Source organism: Thrips palmi, unplaced genomic scaffold (genome assembly GCF_012932325.1).
Source record: "Thrips palmi isolate BJ-2018 unplaced genomic scaffold, TpBJ-2018v1 HiC_scaffold_10, whole genome shotgun sequence".
Classification (NCBI taxonomy): domain Eukaryota; kingdom Metazoa; phylum Arthropoda; class Insecta; order Thysanoptera; family Thripidae; genus Thrips; species Thrips palmi.
The window spans coordinates 16,491,415-16,506,666 of NW_023144621.1; the positions used below are offsets into that span (position 1 = coordinate 16,491,415).

At 59.5% G+C, this 15,252-nt stretch overlaps 1 protein-coding gene across 15 annotated transcripts in view; it reads left to right on the forward strand.

Moving 5' to 3' along the window:
• Nucleotides 1-15,252, forward strand: part of LOC117650213 (dystonin) — a 130,173-nt gene that overhangs the window by 71,805 nt on the left and 43,116 nt on the right. For 14 of the 15 annotated variants that reach the window (XM_034393533.1, XM_034393596.1, XM_034393640.1 and 11 more), the window contains 7 exons: nt 11,795-11,955; nt 12,850-12,968; nt 13,070-13,173; nt 13,436-13,651; nt 13,743-13,858; nt 13,977-14,234; nt 14,373-14,946. In XM_034393533.1, coding sequence (XP_034249424.1) covers nt 11,795-11,955; nt 12,850-12,968; nt 13,070-13,173; nt 13,436-13,651; nt 13,743-13,858; nt 13,977-14,234; nt 14,373-14,946 — 1,548 coding nt within the window. The remainder of the gene's footprint in view (nt 1-11,794; nt 11,956-12,849; nt 12,969-13,069; nt 13,174-13,435; nt 13,652-13,742; nt 13,859-13,976; nt 14,235-14,372; nt 14,947-15,252) is intronic. The other variant, XM_034393661.1, reaches the window with a different exon arrangement.

A 15,252-nucleotide genomic window follows, 5' to 3' on the forward strand; every position in this document is an offset into this window, starting at 1 on the left:
GCCCCCCTCGCACGCACACCACACTGTTTGCAGACCGCCTGCCGGAGTTTACCGGAGAATGGCTGGAGCGGGCTGGAGTGGGCGGTGGGATGGGAGAGACCAGAGACCTGCACGCACGGTGTGAACCCACGCTGACCCCGGCACTGCACCGGACTGTACCCGAGCGAACCGGACTGTACACTGTAGCGGCGTAGCGGTGCATCCCCGGCCCGGCCAAGCACCCATTCTTCGCTGCCCTTTGGCTGGCTGGCTGCGCGGTCTGTCCCGATTTGGCCGGCCGGTCCGGTCCGCGGACGGGGGGATTTCACTGCGCATCAAAATGGCAGGCACTCTCGATTTGGCAAAGGTTTCTCGGAACCTGCTCGCTGCGGCTGGCCGACTGCACTGCAGTGTAGGCCACGCGGAGTCACGTGGTCACGGCCGGTTATGACTTCTTGACCGCTCCCTGGCGGCGGCGGCGGCGGGTGGGGGCACTGCTAAAAATAGCTCTACGTAATCTATTTACCTTTACCTACTTCAAAACATACCAAGAACAATACAAGACCCTTAAAGGTGTCAGCTAGCTTTTACTCGAGAGTCCAGAAACCAACCTGATAATATTTTTATTCGTCCTGGATAATAGTTCGGTGAAAAATGAAATTGCCCCGTCTCCGCAATGAGGGACGCGGGGGCTCGAACCCGCGCCCGAGGAGCGTCGCCGCGCCGCTTCGGGAGCCGCCAAGGCACGGCGGCGCGGCGAGGCGAGGTTCGGGGCGAGGTTCGGGGCGGCGGGTCGCAAATTGAGACGATTACGGCGTGAAAGCGTCGCGGGTAGCCGAGCGGCACCAAGGCCGCGACGCCCCGTCGCCATGGTGACGGCACGGCGTCGTCGCCTCACAACTTGGTGCACTCCTGCCGCTGCAGACTCCTGCGGGAGACTGATTCCGAGAGTCGTTTTCGGTCGCTCTGTCTCTCAGACGGGACGCCCCACGAGTGCGAGACAAACATAGCGACTCTCGGAGCCAGTCTCCTCCACACTGCTCGCCTGGCCGAGCCTGGCCGAGCTTACGCGGCACGGACCTTAGCCTTGCCGAGTGCATCCCAGTGTGCCTGCCTACCGGTGGCGTGGCGGCGTAGGCAATGCCTGGCATAAGGGGAATGCGCCCCGCTTCCTTGTAGGGCGTGCGGGCCTGGCCTGGCCGGCCGCGGCGCAGCGCAGCGCCGAGCACAATGCAAGGTTTTTCGCGACGACGCGCCGCCCGACGACGTGCCCGACGTGGTGTCAGGGTCGGTTTGGTCATGAAGCGGTCCGGGCGTGGCGCGGCGTGGCAGAGTGTGGGGATGGCCGTCGGCGTTGCGCTGGGAAAGGGGTCGTCTCCGAACAGGGCGCTGAGGTTACGGGGAAGGTGCTGTGCGTCGGGACGGTCACGTGGTTGGCCGCGGCGGCGGCACGTCCGGCCTGCGGGGTGGCCGCCGCACAGTGGGCCAGAAGACCGGTGGAGACGGACAAAACTAAAGAGGCGTTTTGAGCTCCAGAGTCGCTAAACGGGACTCGAACCGAACGTGTGACCCCACCAATGGATTGCTCTCCGAACGAGGAATCCATCGGTGGGGTCACACGTTCGGTTCGAGGCCTGTTTAGCGACGCTGGGGCTCAAAACGCGTCTAGAGTTTTGGCCGCCTCCACCGGTCTCCCGGCCTACTGTGCGTTGGCGCAGCATGCGGAGCAGGGCCTGTGCGTTACGTGATTTGTGCACGAGTCCCGGGGGCGGGCTGAGATGAGGGCCCGAAGTTTGGCGCGTCGAGCCGTCAGGCGGTGACATGCACTGTGATGTGTCATTGCGACACTGTCGATGTGCGCGGCGGGGAGTGGCGCGGCGTGGCACGGCGTGGCCGCGCTGCCCTGCCCTCTTAAGGCAATGAATGCGAGAACCACTTCTGCAGCGGGGGGCCGCCGGTTGGCGGGGCTTATCTGGCGCGGTGCGTCGCCCGAGTTGCAACGGTGTGTCCGGGACTCCCAGGACCGCGTGGCCGCCCTGCACCCGCTGGCACCCGTGTGGGCCCGCCAGGGTGGCCAGGCGGCCAGAGTAGGGTGACCAGGCGGCCGAAGACTGCAAAGGGCCCCCGTGGCAGCTAGAGGTAGGATAGCCGTTTGAAAGGTGGGCCAAAAGTGCTACCTTGTCCCCCCACCGGACACGCCACTGCCTCCGAGTCCCCGCTGGGCCCGCTGTTGACTCTTCCGGTGACGGTAGTGCTTATTCCCGGTGGCTGCGTCACGGACTCTGTCTCTCTCGCACTCGCGGGGCGCTCCGCCTGGGTTGGAGAGAGACGGACAGCGCGCCGGTGAGTGGGTCAATATTTGCGGGCCGTTTTGTCTTGGCCTCGCTGCTGTGAATAGTGGGTCGTCTATTCGCAGGACCGTGTTGTCGCTCGCCCACCCCGAACCGCGCCGCCAGACCGCCACACCGCCAGACCGGACAAGAGGGACTCCGTTGTGCTCGTGGCTCACGCCGCACCCGGCCGCCTGCGCGTGTCAATGCGGTGTTGACCGTCTGGAGTGACAACGTGCCAACCTGACAAAAGCAATTTAACTAAAAACAAAAGTCCGCAGAGCGAGAGCCCCAAATCGAACAGGTGTCAGGTCTGGACTTCCCTGTCAAACAAATTTTCCGCGCTCTTCAATCGGTACTTGGCTTTTTATTATTATTTTTATTTTTTGCACGCTCTCCCCTGTCACCGCGACGGTGTCGGTGTGCGTGCGTATCCGGCATGTCGCTCTGCCTCGGCTGCCTCGTCGCAGCGGCAATGCGTATTCATGACTACGGAGTGGCAGCCCTGGCAGCGGGGAAGGGTTCAAGTCACTCCGTGCACTCCGGATGCGGCTCGAGTGACTTCGGAATCGGAAGCGCGCGATGCACAGTGGGCCAGAAGGCCGGTGGAGGCGGTCAAAACCCCGGACGCGTTTTGAGCTCCAGAGTCGCTAAATGGGACCCGAACCGAACGTGTGACCCCACCAATGGATTCCTCGTTCCGAGAGCAATCCATTGGTGGGGGTCACACGTTCGTTTCTAGTCAGTCCCATTTAGCGACTCTGGAGCTCAAAACGCGTCTAGAGTTATGGTCGCCTCCACCGGCCTTCCGACCCACTGTGCGATGCACACATGCGTGCGTGCGACTGTCTGCGACTTGCCCGGCCAACCTCGGAACCTTGCTAAAGGGAGCGACTTGATTTGGAGACAAGTTTGTTTGAATGTATCATCAAATTGAACAAATGTTTTTTTTTTTTGTCGTGTGCCGTTGGGCAAGGCCAGTGGCGCGCTCTTTAAACGCGCGCTCGCGTGCGGCGGGTTGTTCCTGAATGGCGCGGGGGTGGGGCCGGCCGAGTCGCTCTGTCTCTCTCTGGCTCGCCCGACGCCCCGCGACGCCCCGCGAGTGCGAGAGAGACGGCGCGACGAGGCCGGCATTGGTATTCGCCGCGGCGCGCCGTCGGGCTTTGGCTTTGGGGCTTTGGGCTGAATCCCAAGCGTCCGGCCGAACGAAGCAGGAGCCGCGTAACTTTGGGTCCCTCGGCTCCCACTTGCGTGGCTCCGGCAGCGCCGCGTCGCCTTGCTCCTCGCTTCGAGCAGAGTCCTTTTCGTCGCTCTGTCTCTCTCGCACTCACGGGAGGCAGGGAGTCTGCAGGCGGCCCCAAGGGCTCCGCGCTCCGCGGCCATATGGTCGCTGCCGCCGCCGCTGCTGCTGATGGTGTGATAATGGGACGATTGTCTGTTCGAGGGCCGCTGCTTTGGCTTTACAAATTCGGCGTTTGGGCGACTGCACTGCTAAAATGGGCTCACGGCGCCGGGGACGAGTGGACGCACGAGAGTCGCCCTGTCTCTCTCGCACCCACACGGGGCGCCCCACGAGCGCGAGAGAGACGGAGCTGCCCTTGGGCGCCTCCCTGCCCACGCTGCTGGATGCAAATGGCAGACAGGGGCAGCAGGGGGTAGCCCAGCTTCGGCCAGCTTCGGCCGATTGAAATATATCGCGACGTATTAGTGCCGTGCCGTGCCGTGCCGTGCCGTGCCGCGCCTTTATTTATGGTGCAGGGTGCGGGTCATGCCTTGCCCGCCTTCCCGACGGCACGGCCGCCACACCGCTATACGGGCCTTACCGCTGCAGCAATCATGCATGCCCGCGCGGCCGACGCGTGGCCTAGATGTTTTCCATCGCCGCACCGCAGGCCGCCGTCTCTCTCGCTCCCGTGGGGGTAGTCCCCCGAGATAGACAGTGGTCGCTGCTCGGAAGGAGGCTTTCTCGTCCGGAGAGATGTGCGTTCGGGACACCGTCGCAGTTACCCTGCCGGGACACTGTTAGCGTGATGGTGACGTGTTCGGGACACTGTAGGTTTTGATTCGGCGTCACTCTCCCTTTCCGTTCGGGGCGTGTGCGTGTGTGTGTGTGAGAGAGAGAGAGGAGAGACTTGTGTATGAGTGTCGTGTGTGCGAGGCTGTTGTGTATGAGTGCCGTGAGTGTGTGTTGGGTTGGGACGGTCTAAGTGACGCAACTGAATGAGGTACCCATATCGGGAGGGCTGGATTGGGTCGAGGGGCTCGGCCGGGCTCGGCGCTGCGCAGCAGCCGGGAGGCGAACTCGTTGTAAAACGCGAGTGTGAGGTTGCACCCTCGCAACACCGTTTCAAGGCGAGCGGATTTATTTTTATATGCGTCCGCACCCGGTACACTGTGGGTTGGAAGACTGGTGGAGGCGGTTAAAATCCCGGACGCGTTTGAGCTCGAGATTCGCTAAAACGGACTCGGACCGAACGTGTGACCCCACCAATGGATTCCTCGTCCGGAGAGCAATCTATTGGTGGGGTCACGTTCGGTTCGAGCCACATTTACCGACTCTGGAGCTCGAAACGCGTCCAGGATTTTGGCCGCCTCCACGGGTCTTCTGGCCCACTGTGTGGTGGGTGACCCAGTAACCCCAGTACCGGGTCGGCGGATTGTCTTTTCGAGTGCATCCGCATCGATAGATCGATAGGGTAATGTAACGACCGGGTGTGGGACGACACACTGCGAGGCGCGGCACCGCTCTCTCCGTCTCTCTCGCACCCGCACGGGCCGCACGGGCCGCCCCGCGAGTGCGAGAGAGACGGAGCGACACGTGGGCGGCCGGCGCGGTGATCCAAATCTGCGGACACGACACTATTTATCATTTTCAATTTGCATTCGAAATGGTCCCGATCTCGCGCGTGGCGCCGCCGCCGTCTTTGGTGGCGCCGCCTCGTGGGATTTCGGGAGGGCTACCTTGCCCCTCCGAAACCTCAAACCTCGAATCTTGGAAAGGGTCCGTATCAAACATGTGAGGTTACCAACGGATTCCTCGTTCGAAGAGCAAGCCAGTGATACCCTCACACGCTTGATTCGATGCGAGTACCGTTTGAGTGATTCGAGGTGGTGCACTGTGAAGCAGAGGGGTGCGTTCCTGTCCGCCGCCCCCGCTGCGCGCTGACACGCTGACATTGGCAGTGAACCGTCGGCGTGGGCCCCAGTGGGCCCGCGGGCCGCATTTGCATATCGCGGAAATGGGTTCGCTGTGAGACTGTGAGACGAGGAGACTGGGATTCGGGCCCCGATTGTGTCCCCGTGGGCGGGCCGGGCCGGGGCGCTGGCTGGGGCGCTGGGGCTGTGGGAAGGCGATGGCCTGCGAAAGTTTGGGAATGGCGCTGGAAGCAAGAGCTTGCTCTGGAAGGGCCGCGGCTGGGACTCGACTGACTGCGGCGCTGACTGTCGCATGATCATGGAGCACAAGGGCCAGAAGACCGGAACCCCGGTCGCGTTTTGAGCTCCAGAGTCGCTAAACAGGACTCGAACCGCACGTGTGACCCCACCAATGGATTCCTCGTTCGGAGAGCTATCCATTGGTGGGGTCACACGTTCGGTTCGAGTCCTGTTCAGCGACTCTAGAGCTCAAAACGCGACCGGAGTTTCGGCCGCCTTCGCCGGTCTCCTGGCGAATCCACTGTGCGGCCTCCTGGGCGAGACCTGGAGGGTGCTGGAAGCTGCAAGGCACCTGGAGTCATCACTCACTCACTCACTCCAGCCAGGGTCCGCGGCCCGGCTGGCCCGGCCGGCCCGCGCTGCATTTGAAGGGCGAAGCGGGGCCTTGTCCACACCTACGCTGACCCAGTCGGGCTGCCAGTGTGCCTGCCGTCTGCAGCGCCATCTGTCGGTGTTTACCGGAGCCGCGCGGCGCAGCCAGCGCAGCCAGCCCCACCCTGCCAGTGTGGTGCCAGGGTGTTCAGGGTCACGGTGTCTTAATTCTGGCCACACTGCAGCAATAAAAAAAGCACAAAAAAGTTTTTAAAATGCTCCCTTGAATTATTTTGTGCAGAGTCGATCAGCGTAATCCGTCAGTTGGATGACGGCGGACTGTCCTGTCACGGTTGCAGTGCAAAGAAAACTGATGCGGATAGATGGGCCGCGATTTGTCCAAGGCGACTTGTCCGTGGCAACCCTCCCGGATCGTGCATCGCAACCAACGCGTCGCAACGCGACGCAGCGTCCACGAGGCTTCCGCAGAGCTTTGGGCTTCGCACTGTCACGCGTGTTTAAATTTATGGCGCCGGTGTCGCCATGCCAACGAGCAGCCTTGGCGGCGAAATCGGGGGACGTGAATGCATGCCGATGGTGCCTACCGCGGCCCGCCGAAATCGGGCATCAAACTGTCACGTCACTTTGACACGCGTTGAGGCGAAAGCTTTGCTCTCTATCTCTGCGCCTCTGTGTGCTGCCAGCACACTCGTTAGACATTCCGTAGCTTTGAGTTTCCCGATCGATTCTCCCTTGTTTCTCTGTACTTACCCAGTGTCTCCCTCTGCTTGCAGGTACGGTACCCTCCCGAAGCGCGAGTCGTTGGCGCCACTCGCCCCGCCTGGGGCCCAGGCCCTGGCTGCCCCCAGGCGGGGCGCTGCTCCGGTAGGATGTCCGACGTCTGACCTTCTGCGTCGTTGGGTCGTCATTACGATACGCAAATGCATGTGCATCCGGAGGGCGGGAAAATTCCCCGGGGATTGGCGGAGGAAGGGAAATGTCCCTTTTTTCCCTGCCCTCAGCCTGACAGCCGCCGTTGCCACGGCTGGAATGTGACGCGACCTCGTTCATCGCGACGGCCAGCAGTCTCTGTCTCTCTCGCACTCGTGCGGTGTGCCCGGCGTGCCCGGCGTGCCGCGGGGGTGCGAGAGAGACGGAGGATGGCAGAGCGCTGCCTGGGAATTCCCTTTAATCTAATCAGCGCGTCATTAGCGGCAAAGCCCGCCGGCTTACGGTGGCGGATTAAGGCGATCCGCGATGAAAAAAAACAACAACAAAAACAAAAGACTGCGACACTGTGAAACCGGGGCCTGGCGTCGCGCCGCGCTCGTCGAAGCCTTGCGAGGAACGTGGGTAAAACCGCGGCAAAGCGACAAAAAACCAAAAACCAAAAAAAGAGGCAGGCGGCGCCGGGGATCGAACCGCGGCCCGACCGCACGTGGGTTGGATCTGCCTTGCCTGCCCACGCGTCGCCAGCCTCGCCGAAAGAGGGCAGTGGGTGAGCAGAGCGAGGAGGAGGCTCGAAATGTCGCCGCCGTCGCCGCCATAACCGCCACCGCGTTCCAGTCGCCGTGTCATCGTGTCACTTTGCCGTCGCGGACGGACAGACGTGTCACTTTGATGGCGCCTCTTGTTTTGGAGTGGAGCGCCTTCCTCTCCCATCCCAGCCAATCCCAGCCGGCTGGGCGGGGCGGGGCGGGGACCATTCGATTGCTTGTCTGTCAGGTGTTTTGCCTTAGCGTCGGCAGGCGGCGTTGCCGTCTCCGCTGTTGCATCCTTTCTCTCTCTCGCTCCGCGGCTCTCTGTCGCGCCGCGAGCAGTACCCGGTGCGCGCGGTGTGAGAGCCATGTGCCATTCATTCGTGGGCCTACCTACCGCCGCGTCAGTCTGTCTGTCGGCCGCGCGTCTCAGCTCGTGATGTTGTTGTTGTTGCTGCTGTCGTTTGAGGCGTGGGTAAGAATGGGCATGGCGGCGCACAGTGGGCCCGAAGACCGGTGGAGGCGGCCAAAATTCTAGACGCGTTTTGAGCGCCAGAGTCGCTTAACGGGACTCGACCCGGACGTGTGACCCCGCACCAATGGATTCCTCGTTCGGAGAGCAATCCATTGGTGGGGTCACACGTTCTGTTCGAGTCGCATTAGCGACTCTGGAGCCCAAAACGCGTCTAGAGTTTTGGCCGGCTCCCCCGGCCTTCTGGCCCACTGTGCGGCGTGGAGGCCGGCTCCTCGCTTATGGACGCGCCCCGCCCCGCGGCGGCCTCTGCGCGGCGCTCAGGTGTGCAGGTCGGTCCCCCGCGGCCCGCGGCCCTCGGCCCGCGCGGGGCGGCGGGTCCTCCCGCACTGGCACACTGGTATCGCCACAGCGCCTGCAGCGCACACGCCGATCCTTTTGACGTGTCGGCGCGACTATCTATAGCGACAAAGATTGCGCTCGGCGGCGTGGTTGGGCGGGGCGGGGCGGGGCGGGCCGCCGAACGTGCCGGCGGGCTCAGTGTGCCGCGCTGCCGCGCTCCGCGCCATGTGGACGCTTCGCTGGGCCGCGCACTGGGCCGCCCTCGCACCGGGACGCCCCCGACCTGCCCCACCGCGGGGGGCGGGGGTGGCCCCTCCGGCCCGGGCCCCGCCAGCACTGGGGCGCAGACTCGTCCACGACCAGGGCCTCGGCCGGACACGCCCCGAGCACCCGCAGGTGAGCGATCGCCACTCGAGGACCGTCTTCGTTTTGTTGGAGGTGAACAACCCGAGTCCCGCGCCGCACAGTGGGCCAGAAGACCGGTGGAGGCGGCCGAAACTCCAGACGCGGTCTGAGCTCCAGAGTCGCTAAATGGGACTCGAACCGAACGTGTGACCCCACCAATGGATGGCTCTCCGAACGAGGAATCCATTGCCGGGCCGTGACGGCCAGGTGCGGCGCTCGACGGGCAGGTGTCTGTCTCTCCGCGCTGCCACCGCCTTATCTCGAAGTCGAAGTCGCGAAGGCCGAGGTCGATCCTACGCCTCATTGGCTGGGCGTCTCGATAACCGCTCGCTCCTGGTCTTGTTGTTGCTGTCTTTCTCCGTTGTTGATGTTGTTGTTGTTTTCTGAGGCCGATTCGGGGCAGGGCATCGTCGCGCTTTCCTAATCTTGGCGGGTCGAGTCCCTGTAGTCGGAAGCGCCGCGTTGCTTATCGTCTTCGTGTTTGCTGCTCAATTGACTGACTTATCGGTTCGGTATTTAATTATAAATTTTTAAAAAGTTTTCCCTTTGGGCTCTTTTTACGAAAATTAATATTTTTTGAACACTGAGGATCAGGGAGAAAATTAAAGATATGAAGAACGACGCTGTAGTGAAAAAATGGGCCAATGAATAAGACTTTTGCTGTTGTTGTTTTGTTGTTGTTGTTGTTGTTGTTTTGGTGGTGCCGTTGCCCACGCTTTTGGAGCGGATAATGGAGGCGAGCGGGTCGGTCTTGGTCCGCTTTATTAACGAGTGAAAAGAGTTTAATTTTGCAAATGAATGCGCGGGCTCGGTAACGCACCGCCGTGCACGGCCCCGCCCCGCCCCGCCCTGCCCGGAAGGAGAGGAGGGATCACTGACCACGGGCGCGCGCGCGAGGGAGGGAGAGACGGAGAGAGATGTTATACATTCCGTGACACGCGCGTGGCAGACACGCTTCGAGGGAAAGAGAGAGGGGGGAAGGGGGAGGTTATGCATAAATCTCACTGGAGGGGGAGGGGGCGAGGAGATGATTACGGTGATTGTGCACTTGCCTTGTCCAGAGCGGACCAATGCAAAAAATCACAACACCAACAACAACAACAACTTTATTGGTCAACTACCGCAGTTCACGCAGTTCAAGAGAAAAATAGGACTTAAATTCGCGCTAAATTACGCTTTGCCTGCGCGCTCGAAAAGGTTTTAAACAGTGCAGGTCATTTGCACGCGGCTCCGGCCGGTCCGGGCGTTAAAAGCCGCAAGTCGTAACTGTAAGCCCATCGCGGGGAGGCAGAGAGAGGGGCAGAGAGAGAGAGGCAAGGCTCCGGCAGGGTGACGGGATCGGATGCCTTGGCTTGGCGAGGATGCCCGGCCCTGCCCGGCCCTGCCGGCTGCTGGACCTGGAGTCCTGGACCCGGAGTCCTGGACCGGTCCGGCGTGCACACTGCTATCAACGCGCACCCGAACGTGCGGCCCGTTATGAATGCGGGGCTGGGGCCGCCTTTTCGGACGCCTTTTCGGACGCCTTTTAAATCCCAAATCTTAGCCGCGGGGACAAGAAACTCGCGTACAGTGCGAGACGCGTTCGGTTTAAAATGCGTTGCGCGCATTGCGGTCTGTATTTGTTGGTGTCTGTTTCGTCGTTGCGAGGATAAAAATCGCAAGTCACCAGCAAGCAGCAAACATTTTAATACTTTTTAATAATTTTTCAATAACTTCTTTTCCGCGCAGAGTGTTTTTTTTTTCCATTTTAATACCATGCGGCGAAAGGGCTTGCGCTCCGCGCCTTGGAATGTGTCGTTGGGCCCTTCGCCCGCCGAGCGAAGAAGCGCTGTCTCTCTCGCACCCTCGCGGCCTTGCGGGGCGCCCCGTGAGTGCGAGAGAGACAGCGCGCCCCGAGGCTCGCCGCGCTGCTGCGCTGCTGCGCTCTCTGCCCGCGGGTGTAGGATATCCGCGAGGCTGGCCGGTGCCGGTACCGGCTCCACTCACTCGCTCCGTCTCTCTCGCACCCCTGCGGCCTGCGGCTGGCTTGGGCTGGCCCCGTGAGTGCGAGAGGGACGGAGCGACCGAGGGCGGCGCGGCTCGCCACGGCGCGGACAGTCAATGAACTACCTGGCTGTGCCGCGGGCCGCGCCGCAAGCCGCGGGGCCGCGGTCGAGCTGCAGGCACGCCGGCCAGCGGGACTGGGCGGGGCGGACCCCGTGGACCCGTGCCGGACTCCCAAGGGACGTGCAGCGTGCCTGCAGCACAGTGGAAGCCGTCAAAATCCCGGACGCGTTTTGAGCTCCAGAGTCGCTAAACAGGAGTCGAACCGAACGTGTGACCCCACCAACGGATTGCTCTCCGAACGAGGAATCCATCGGTGGGGTCACGTGCTATTCACAGCCTAGTGGGCACCCTTGGCCCGTCGGCCCGTCGGCCCCTCGGCCCGTCGTGACAGGTGCCGTTGGCGCCTCGTTCGGGTCCGGCCGCTCGGCCATTCGGCACCCGGGGCTCCACATATGGCCCAGCGCCTTCTGCATGCGAGTGCTGTGTCAGGCTCGATTGTCGACCGCCTTGAATCGCCGGCCTGTCTGTCTCTGTGAGTGCTGGACGGACGACAGACAGACAGACAGACAGACAGACAGACAGACAGGTACTCTAGGCCTGTGGCCTGGCGACGAGACTGACTAGAGGGGTGGCCTGCGTGGGGTGGAGCGGGAGATTTGAACGCGGGTGGCTGTCGACGGCCTCGACGGCCTCTCCTGCTCCAAGAGCGCTTGGTGGTGGAGCAATGCAGCAGGGAACGGCGCGTACGGTCGGGAACGTCACCAAAGCCGACTGCGTGAATGGGCGATGGACCGCATTGTGCTGTGTGTGCGCGCGTGTGTGTTTGTGTGAGTGTGTGTGTGTGTCGTTTGTCGCGTCAGAGAAAGTGACTAATGAAGGGGGTGTCTGTCAATGGCGGCTAATAATCCTGGTGGCGTCACAGACAGACAGACAGACAGTCGGACGGCCTGCGAGTTGAACCGTCTAAACATTGCCTTGTCTCGTTCCTGTTCCAGATTTCCGACATCGTGGTCGGCCAGGAGCCCAATGTGTCGGCCAGGGACGCGCTGCTGCGCTGGGCGCGCCGCTCCACCGCCAAGTACCCCGGCGTGCAGGTGCGGGACTTCACGGCGTCCTGGCGGGACGGCCTGGCCTTCAACGCCATCATTCATCGAAACAGCGTCGTAGGAGGGCTGGCAGCAGCGGCTGCGTGTGCGTAGCACTGCCGTCGTAGCGGTAGGCAAGCCCGCCGCGCTCGCGTGTCTTGCAGTACGGCCTACCCTGCCGTCGTAAGGGGCGCCCTGGGTAGGCAAGCCCGCCGCGCTCGCGTGTCTTGCAGTACGGCCTACCCTGCCGTCGTAAGGGGCGCCCTGGGTAGGCAAGCCCGCCGCGCTCGCGTGTCTTGCAGTACGGCCTACCCTGCCGTCGTAAGGGGCGCCCTGGGTAGGCAAGCCCGCCGCGCTCGCGTGTCTTGCAGTACGGCCTACCCTGCCGCCGTAAGGGGCTCCCACAGCGATGAGTTATCGTTTGAACGTGCCTAAAGAGGTTTTCTTACTTTGAGAAAACATGTCCCGTTGCGCTCGTCTCCTGCTGAAGCATGCGTTGAAGGAGCGGGTGCGTTGTCGCGTTGCGTCCCTGGGTGCAAGAGAGACAGTGGAGTAGTGCCCTTGGTGCGAGGGAGACAACACGGCCGGCGCGGCAGTCCCGTATCCCGCACAGTGGGCCGGAAGACCGGTGGAGGCGGCCAAAACTCTAGACGCGGTTTGAGCTCCAGAGTCGCTAAATGGGACTCGAACCGAGCGTGTGACCCCACCAATGGATTGCTCTCCGAACGAGGAATCTATTGGTGGGCTCACACGTTCGGTTCGAGTCATATTTAGCGACTCTGGAGCTCAAAACGCGTCTGGAGTTTTGTCCCCCTCCACCGGTCTTCTGGCCCACTGTGTCCGGGCGGCCTCCTTTCCTTTCTTCCTTTCTTCGTCGTAAATGTGTTTAGAGCCTGTTTTTCCGTTTCCTCTTCGAACTGTGTGTGAGGTTGTTTTTACACCCGTGTTTTTATTTGTGTGTGCTCCAGGCCGGACCTGGTCGATTGGACCAAAATTCGCAAGCGGGCTGTGCGAGAGCGACTCGAGACGGCGTTCTTCCTTGCGGAGCGCGAGTTTGGAGTCACAAGACTGCTGGATCCAGAAGGTTTGTCGACTGAAGCAGCGAAGCAGCGGTCGCCCGACTCGCGTTTCCTCCCGCGGAATTGGTGGCTCACGAACTCACGAGTTGTTTCCCTTTTGTTGCAGATGTGGATACCAACGAACCGGATGAAAAGTCCCTTATTACCTATATCTCATCCATGTATGAAACATTCCCTGAACCCCCACAACAACACCCCTTATATGATAGTGTAAGCAAAGATTCGGGTTTAACGTCCAGTGTAGATTGTTTCTGGTTTTTTTTTGCTCTTACTTCACCCTTCTACAGGATTTTTTCCCCCTCACACTTGCAACACAGCATTACACACCAAACATTGACGTTATCATTGACATTACACAGTGTCCGTGTACTTTTTATTTCTAATCTTAAGAATTTATTTTCTAAGTGGTTAACTTGAATGGAATTACATTGGCTCTTTTAGCAACTTTTGATGAGTGCAAATGTGTACGCAGGAATCCTCTGCCCGGCTGACTGAGTACCGAGACCTGGCCAGCGACTTGACCAGGTGGATGCGTGAAAAGATGACGGTGATGCAAGACCGCCACTTCCCCAACACGCTCATCGAGATGAAGAAGCTGGCCAATGAGTCAGTGCGCTTCCGCAACGAAGAAGTGCCACCAAGGCAGAGGGACAAGCAGCGGCTGCAACACATGTATCGCGAACTGCAGGTACGCTTTATGTTTTCACATTTCTGTCTGTGTGAACTCTTTGAAAATCTCTTTCACACTGATTTAAATTTATTTTCATTCCTCATTGCAGAGTGAAGTGGATCTGGAGTCATCCGAGCTTCATATTGAAGTAATCGACCGACAATGGAACCGTCTCATGATAGCGCACCAAGACAGAGACGTCGCAATTCAGGAGGAAATTAAAAGGTGTGCCCACGCTCTTGCTTAAGTCACTTTAAATAACATTCATCTCTTCCATGTAGACGCAGGGTCAAATAGTAGAAAAGAATATCTTATATTCTTCAACTAATTCCCCTGTCAACAGGTTGGAGCGGCTGCAACGCTTGGCCGAAAAGGTTCACCGAGAGATCAAGCAAGTTGACAGCCGTCTGGAGGAACTTGAGGTGCGCGTCGAGGAAGAGGCACGTCGGCTGGACCGCCTGCATCCCCTCGACAGCAAGCGCAACCTCGATGCTCTGGAGCAGGACATCCGCATTGTCGAAGAGAACATCCAGACCCTGTTTGGAGACGTTCAGACTCTGCGAGATGGCCGATACCCCCAGGCACCTGAGCTCCTCAAGCGGTAAGTTTTCATTTTTGCACTGAGGGTCTCAATCCAAATCAGCACGTTAATTATTTTTTATTTGGTAAAATATTCTTTTTTTTTTAAATTGTAACACTATAGTGTGATTTATGTGGTTAATTTGTTTGTTTTCTGCAGAGTGCAAAAGCTACATCAACGATGGGTGGAGTTGCGCTCGCTTCTTCACAAGAAGCTTATTGCTCCTCTTTCCAACATGTCCTTCCCTGTCGAAGAGCGAACCGTGCGCCGTGAGAAGGTGACCGTTGTCGAGACACGCCTTGTTGACACCAACCAGCACTTCCAGAACCTGCAGGAGTGTGCTGAGTGGGTGCGCAATAAGCTGAAACAACTGCAGGAGGCTGAGTACGGCTCGGACCTGCCTGGAGTACAGACAGAGATATCGATCCACCAGAGGGAGCACAAGACAATTGAACAATTCCACACTAAGATTGAGCATTGCGTCGATGCCAAGGCCAATTTCCATGGCGAAGAGCTGCAACTCTACAACCAGCACTTGAGTGTGCTTCACAAGTTGTATGCGGACTTGCTTACGGCCTCTAACAAGCGCACATCAGACCTGGAGATACTCCATGACTTCCTGCAGTCTGCTACCAACGAGCTCATGTGGCTCAACGAAAAAGAAGAGGTGGAAGTTTCACGGGACTGGTCCGACAAAAATCTTAATCTACCAGCAGTTGAACAGTACTATGAGGTGAGTTTTCCTGAAGCTACTTTATATTGAACTTTATGGCCAATCTCAAGTTAAACCAGAGTACAGAGTACCTACTGGCTACTCAAAAATATTTATTTGGGAAACAAATAAGAATTTTAATTTGGTTTGACAAATTTATTTTTATGTTTGGTTTAAAAACTGTTTTAGTTCTTAACACTATTTATCTTTTTTTATAATATGCAAAGCATTACTTTGGATCTGGGTGGGAGGTGAGTTTTTATTTTTGTTTGGCATCATGCTGAACCGCAGAGGTGTCCTCTCTTCTATTTTTTATTATTTTTCGCA